Below are 7653 nucleotides of genomic sequence, written 5' to 3' on the forward strand. Positions count from 1 at the left end.
CGTTTCTTTCTCTCTCGCTAATACCGAGCGTTCTGCGAATTCTTGGCGAGCATGAATACGTATAATGCCCGCAAAAAGGGGAGGGCAGTAAATTGTACGTGTCGTTACATTCGAGTTTCCGCTCGAGAGAGGAGGATTTGTTGCTGGCGCCTCGTGCGTGCCTTCTCCCTCTCGACTCCCCTTTCTCCCTCTCTCTCTCTCTCTTCTCTTTTTCTTCCTTTTCTCTTTCTTCCCTTTCTCCCCTTTTTTAATATTTTAACGAGGACGCATACAAATAAGAGATTCCAGAAATTATATATATATATATATATTATAGAACGAGACATTTAAAACGTAGAAATGGATGATTTCGAGTAAACTTCACGCGATAACGCGCTTTTTTACTTTCCATCCATTTACTTTGTTATACTTTCGTGTATGTTCGTTTATTTAGCACACACTTGATGTTGTTTTTTATCTCTCTTCTCTCATATCCATCTTTTATAGGAGTGGGATGAATTTAGGTTGTGTTGCGGGGTATGCGATAATTATAAAAACATATCGCTTTTTTCTTTTTTCAATTCAGTCGAACTGATTGCTCGTTGTGTCAGTGGATGAATCTCAATGGGATTCATTATTTTCAGAAAACTTCGGTTCTCCTGTCCTGTTCGTTCGGTAGACTGGTTAAATCGGATATCCGATGAAAATCAGCAAACCAATTTACTCGATATGCCTGAACGATCTTTCGGCTGATCAATCTGTTTCGGACACTCGAATTAGCCGTTTGCATGAATTAATTTACGCGCGCGCCAAGTGTTTACCTCTCCTCGTTTTGGCGGTAGCCCCATCGCCTCTGAGCGCGACGATATATGTATAACGTCATTTTTTAATATTTTTACACGAAACGAAAATTAAAATCTCGAAATTGTTTCGTTTGTAAAGTGAAATAATAGTTGCAGAGAGTGTTAATATATTCTCGAGACGTATTCGTTTAATGAATAAAATTTTTTAAATCAAAACAAACAACATGGAAGTTGGTAATCTACTTATTAATTAATTTATTAATTAATTAAAAAAGCAATTTAAAACGAGATAACGATCACTCTATTTTCCACATTTGCAAATTTCAACATTGAATACCAATAATGTATAATAAAAATTGTATAATCATATTTTTATTAAAGGAAAAATTAATTTTATCAAAAATCCCTATATGTTTATATTAATTTCAAAAAACAAAATATCTAAGATCCATCAAATTTTAACAAATTTAGTAATCTTAATCTTTAAATTTATTATTATTGCAATTTAAAACTAGGTCGAAATTTAAAAATAAGAAATTTATAGCTCGTACACGAGCCATAAACGTACGATTGGACTTTTGTCAGTTAACACGCGCCTTTAATTTCCTCCCGATCTAAGTTCAGCGCGTTTTACACGCGGGTGTAGATTAATTAAATCGTCGACGCTGATCCGCGACATTGTCGCCAGGCTCGTAATCCAACGACTCACCTCACAGTACCAAGACATGGACGAAATCCGCTTTGGCGAAGGCAGCGATTTAATTAATATGAACGTCGCCGTTGTTGATTCAAAATGGATGCAATGACGCGTTCAGTTATATAGTCATTGTCGGACGAGTTCAAATCGTGGAACTTTCATGGAAGTACTTTTGCCTTTGCTGGTAGCTCGTTATTATTATCTTACGTATTATACTCCACATATTTTATATCATCATCAGGTGTGTCTATGTTTGAAATTTGCATATTCTGCCGCTTTTATTGAACGGCTCGCTTTTCGATGGAAAATGAATCTCGCCTGATCCAAGCGCGACACGCGTTGACTTAACGTTATTACGTAGCAGCGATGTCATTTAATCGCGAGTGAGCTGCAAGTGGAAAGTGCTTTCTAAATGAAAGATCGTTCGATGAATTTTCGTCGATAAAATTGGAGAAATTGGAGAAGTTCGAGGAAAATTGAACGATCTCGATGTTAATGTGATTTAGAATATTTTTAGAAACGCGTGTCAAAAATAAAATTATTTTAAAATAGCTTAAAAAAGAAAGTGAAGTTAGAAAAAATGTTATAGTGAGATCTTTAAGTTGGATATAAAATTATCTTCCAAACTAACGAATATCGAAAATAAATTTTGAACGAGAAAAAAACGAATGATCTTTAAAGAGATTTATTCGAGTTTATTTTTTTATTTCGGTAATGTTAAATGATAAAAAAAAATTTGTTACAAAATAAAATTGATTAATTTGGCAATAATTCATACATCATAGAAATAATTATTTGCGAATTATTCATTCTCAAAATAGAGATTTTGATAAATTTTTACATGAAAATATATAAATAATTATTCGTTTTATTTCTTCTTATACCAATGCATCGGCTTTGTTTAAAATTCAGAAACACTTTACATTTAAATAAAATCTAATAATTTCTTTATAAGAATTTAAAAACAAAATCGACTTTTACAATATCATCTCGAAAATTTAAATTCAAATGATTCTAAATAAAAAAAAAGCTAGCATTTTCTTAGAACGAAACTTTGACAAATTTATTCTACACGATCTTTCCGTTTTGAAAACGTTTTTCTAATTTCAATATTTATCATTGTGTATTTCAACGAACGTTTTGTCGACTTTGGATCGTTAATTAGGAACTCGAATCTCTAAAGCGTTTAGATATAAATACGGAAGTGATATTATTTCGTAACATAGACACGTACTCAGCATTCGAGTTTCTCTGAGAACAAAACAATCTAGGAACAGTCGCAACTGTTCTTCATTCATTTGTTCGCATTTAATAAGTCCCATCTTTCTCAATCTAAATATTTTATCCAAAACAGAAATCGTAATTCGTATAATCTACAATTCATTGCTTTCATATAAATTAATATTACCTTACTTCCTCAATATTTATCAAAAATATATTTGTATATTAAAATATATTTATATTCGAATTTTCTTTTTGTTAATTTATTTTAATCAAATAATCCTGAATCTTTATATTGAAATTAGAATTATAATCTATTAACGTTTAAATTATATATTGAACAATTTATATTTCTTTGATAAAGTTTTAATAAAAGAACACGGATTTAATAACGGAAGATGAATACTTTGAAAAAAATAAAATATTAAAAAGGTATCGATGATACATTGATCTATTTTGCGATACGTTCATATCCTTTCCTCTCGTTGGGTCTACAGCTAGTTAGAGGTCTGTACCAGTCTGATTGCAGACAAGCACGATGCATTCTAATGAGCAATACTTTCTTACACTGGCATACACACACATACAAAATACAGATCTCCGTTGCTCACGTCTATTTTTCATTTCCTGTTTTATCTTGTTTCGCCTTTCGTTCTCGAGCTAATTGTTTTATTGGAAAAAATCGAGACGATTGCCTTCTTTGCAAGAAAGAACTGTCTGGGAATAATGGGAGTCAAGTCTACAGGATAAAGTGAGGAAGCAGAAACAGACGAAGAGAATATAGTAATTAAAAGAAAAGAGATGAATGGCGATTTTTATTTAACTTTATACTTATAGAATTGAATTACTTTCTTCTGACATATTTCTTTTTCATTTTATATTACTTTTTTTATATTATTTTATCTGATGAAGACTATTAATAGTTTGATATGAATGTAAATTAAAATTAAACTAAAATTAAATTAATTCAAATCAATCTATAGATAAATTGGAATTTTTTTCTTGATTTTTTTTCTTCCGAATTTAATTTTTATTGAAAAGAATTTCAAATATTTTTAAGAATAAGAAATATTTTTAAATATTTATTATTTTTTCTAAAATTTTTTAAGTTCTTTTAAAGTAGTTATAATAATAAAAAGAACATAATCGACACAGTTTTCTTTTATAAAAAATTAAATAACTTAATTCAAATTTATAAACAAAAAACTACATATAGTAATCATATATAGATATAAAATAGATATTATATATAGATATAGATATATATAGATATTAAAAATATCAATTGAATATAAATCTAAGAAAATAAATTTATCAAAATTTCAATTCTATCATACATTTTGGATTTATTTCATTATCTTTTTTTCATTAATCATTTAAATTCTCGATGAAGATTTATATTCATAATATTATCATATGAAAAAATAAAAAAAATTATAAAACTTTCTGTCGCAAATTATTATAAAAGAATATACGAAAACGTCAAACATCAAATTATTCATCCGAGAAATGATAACAAAAAAAAAGACAGAATATAGAGATAAGCTATAGTAATTTGAATACCGTTTTTAAATAAGAGGTCACCAGAAACCGGGACAAAATGGTTTCCTCCACCCATATATATGACGTATGGTGGTTAATGGAAGCTCATAGGGTAGGCGGGAGTGGAAAAACGAGAGAAAAGATAAAGAGAGAAACAAGAAGGCGAGTAAAACGGAGATAGATGGTGGTATGGTAGAGGGACGAAAGACTCGATTACACGTCACTGGCAGCCCAGAGCCTATTTGGTCGCAATCGGTTTTTCATTACCGAAAGCTTCATCGGCTTTATACCGAATTGTACATTCGGTGAGCCCTCGTGAAACTCATCAAGATCGTACGTCCTTTTGGAACAGCGTTTTGCGACTTTCTGGCTGATAGTGAACGAGTAGCTATTGTTTAACTCTGATAGAACTTGAATTCGAGACGCATCGAAATTCTCAGTACAATTGGTAACTCGATGGCTATTCAAAAAAAAAAAAAAATATAGATGTAATAGTACAGAAGATAATGGAATTTATATTTTTTCTTTCTTTCTTTTTTCTTTCTTGAAATTATAATATATCTTAATAAAAAAAAAATAAAAAATTATTTAATTGAAAAAGAAATAAATAATGTAAATAGATAAAATGTCTTTTTTTTTATATAGATTATTAATACATTGTGATACATTTTTGAAGTGTTAATTCTAGAGTAAAAAAATACAAAAATTAATAATAAAAATATGCTATTTATTAAATTATAGCAATTTAAATTTGTATAAAATGAAGCAAGGGGAAGATAGAATGAAGAAATATAGCAGAAATAAAATGGTTTCAATCTATCTTCGTCTCATTTTGTCTAATCGTCAAACATAAATTGTTTATAACTTAAAAAACCTCAATAGACATTTTTACATGCAATTTTTGTTTGGTCTGTAGAATTGATTTTTTAAAGATGTTAGCATGAATATAATATATAATTAATATATATTTTCGCTGCTTGTTGTATAAATAAATAAACAAAATTGTAAAAAAAATAGAAATTTAAATCAATAAATCAGAAACTCATATATCGTAATTATTGCTAAATTAAAAATAAATTTTTCATTTAAAAAAATATTCTTTGTATATAAAATATTATAAATGCTGCCATCTATACAAAATAATATGACTTATTTTGAGTTAACTATTTGAAAATTAGTACAGATGGCATTGATGCTAGTAAATGATTATAAGCATATTACACGCAGAAATAATCAGCTGATTGGTTATCTTTTTTGATTCATATACATAAAAATAAATTGATCGTACAATAAGCTATTATAATTTCTATAACATAAATGTTTGATATTTTATTAAAAAAAAAATTATTAACTCTAGTTTTTTTTATAACACAATACGTTTTAAGTTAAACATTTTCAAAAAATTATGTTTTAAGAATTACAAAAACGTTAATGCAATTGGATAATAGACAAAACTTTGTATAAGACGACATCGAAACATGTCGTCCTCACCAGAAAACATTGCTATAAAGCAGCCTATTAGGCGCTTAGAAATCCAAATTAATAATTTCAATGTGGCAATACCACATCATGTTGATTTGTTAAAACGACATAAAACTAACATTCAAAAAGTAAGTAGTAAATGAAATCATTAGTTAAATAATAGATGTTTGCATAATGTTTTGTTCTAATAGTATCAAGCACAACATGATTGGGAAAAAATGCGTAGAGAACACATAAATGTAGCAAGAATTATAAAACAACTCAAAGAACTTTTATATCAAATGGATACTTTAAGAGCTCATGTTCTTGATTCTGATATTAATCAATTTGATAAACTAACTGCTAATGCACGTGCAAGTATTCTGAATGCAATAAAAGAATATATGGGTAAAATGAAATTATATTTCGTATTACTTACATTACTTGAAGTTATTATATGAAGTTTATTTATATTTGCTTGTAGAATTAGAATTAAATTTGCCCATGTCACCAGAATCATCCATAAATGAAAATCAAGCCAATAGTCATCCACTTGACAATACATATATCCAACTTCAAAAAGAACAACAGGACTTGCAACATCAGGAGGCATGTCTGCATGCTTGGAATACCTTGCAAGGAGATATACATCAGTTACATCAATTATTTGTTGATTTTAACAAAATTGTTGATGTAAATTATCTCATTTATTCATATTTATTATTTTTTGCTTGTATATATGATTTTCTATTTATATCATTAGGATCAAAAAGAACTAGTGAATTCAGCAGAAAATGATATAGTGGAAACAAATGTAAATGTCAAAGAAGGAGAAAAATTTCTTGAAAAAGCTGCTAGATATAAAGTTGCCATGTATCCATTAGCAGGAGCTGTAATAGGATCTTGTATTGGTGGACCAATTGGTTTATTAGCTGGATTAAAAGTTGGTGGACTAACTGCCATAGGTTGTGGTATTTTAGGTAAATTATTATTAGTGTATATTATTATAATATGAATTCATAATATTTACAATATTTCTTACAAATATAGGATTTACTGGAGCATCTATATTAAAAAAAAAAGAAATAGAAATGCAGAAATCAAAATCTCTTGTAGAACATGAATTGATTGAACAAAAACCTATACAAAGATCATCGTCTCTTCCTGAAAATTTAAAGGAAACTAAGAAAGAATCATGACCCATGCCAAAATGTGATATTATTGAAAAGAATAAAAAAAAGAATGCCTGCAGTGTTGTTTAATCCCAAGGTACTGATATTAAGAATATATATAAATGTGATATTTATATACAAATTTTAACAATTAAAGGTTGTCATTTTCTAATTTTAAATAAGAAAATAATTTTATATAAACATAAGTTATGTAGAGATTTATTAAGAAATTATAGCAAAAATATGAAATACAAAGAAAACAATTATATAATTAATTAATGAGATCAATAATACTTATCTTAAATTTCTTTATGATCTAAAATAAAATAAAATGAAAATTTGAGAGAGTAATAATTTCTATTTTTGCTGCCAATATTATATTATAACGAATGATGGATATTTTTTGAAATAGAGAATTAGTTATTTTTAATAAAAAGTAAACATAAATATTATTGATCTTATATTATATCATTATATCATATATATATTATATTATATTATATTATATATTTGTAATTATGAATCTATTATAATTTCATTTGTATTTCATATTTTTATTATAATTAAATTTTTCTTTTTAAATTTTGTTTAATAAAGCTTTAAATGACCTATGTATTTATAACATTTTTTTCTTATTTAAATCTATTAGATCTATTTAGAATATAGTGACAATGTTTAACCGTTAAATCTTAGACATATTATATATATATATCTTAAACTTTTATGTTTGAAATATTAAGAAATGTTTTTTTCTATTATATATATATCATACATAAAT

General features: G+C 27.3%; 1 protein-coding gene across 3 annotated transcripts in view; it reads left to right on the top strand.

Annotated features, from left to right (window-relative positions):
• The first annotated feature begins 5455 nt into the window (after positions 1-5455).
• The window catches only part of LOC102678112 (syntaxin-17), a 9027-nt gene continuing 6829 nt past the window's right edge, over positions 5456-7653 (top strand). Inside the window, exons 1-5 of one of the 3 annotated variants that reach the window (XR_004149936.1) lie at positions 5456-5852; positions 5916-6111; positions 6188-6396; positions 6467-6683; positions 6754-6972. Coding sequence is in view for 2 of the 3 variants with exons in the window: in XM_031508935.1 (XP_031364795.1) it covers positions 5721-5852; positions 5916-6111; positions 6188-6396; positions 6467-6683; positions 6754-6902 (903 nt within the window). In the remaining variant the exon portion in view is untranslated. Of the gene's footprint in view, positions 5853-5915; positions 6112-6187; positions 6397-6466; positions 6684-6753; positions 7027-7653 lie in introns of those variants that run through there. The other 2 variants (XM_031508935.1, XM_031508936.1) reach the window with 2 other exon arrangements.

Source organism: Apis dorsata, unplaced genomic scaffold, assembly GCF_000469605.1.
Source record: "Apis dorsata unplaced genomic scaffold, Apis dorsata 1.3 scaffold_113, whole genome shotgun sequence".
Classification (NCBI taxonomy): Eukaryota; Metazoa; Arthropoda; class Insecta; order Hymenoptera; family Apidae; genus Apis; species Apis dorsata.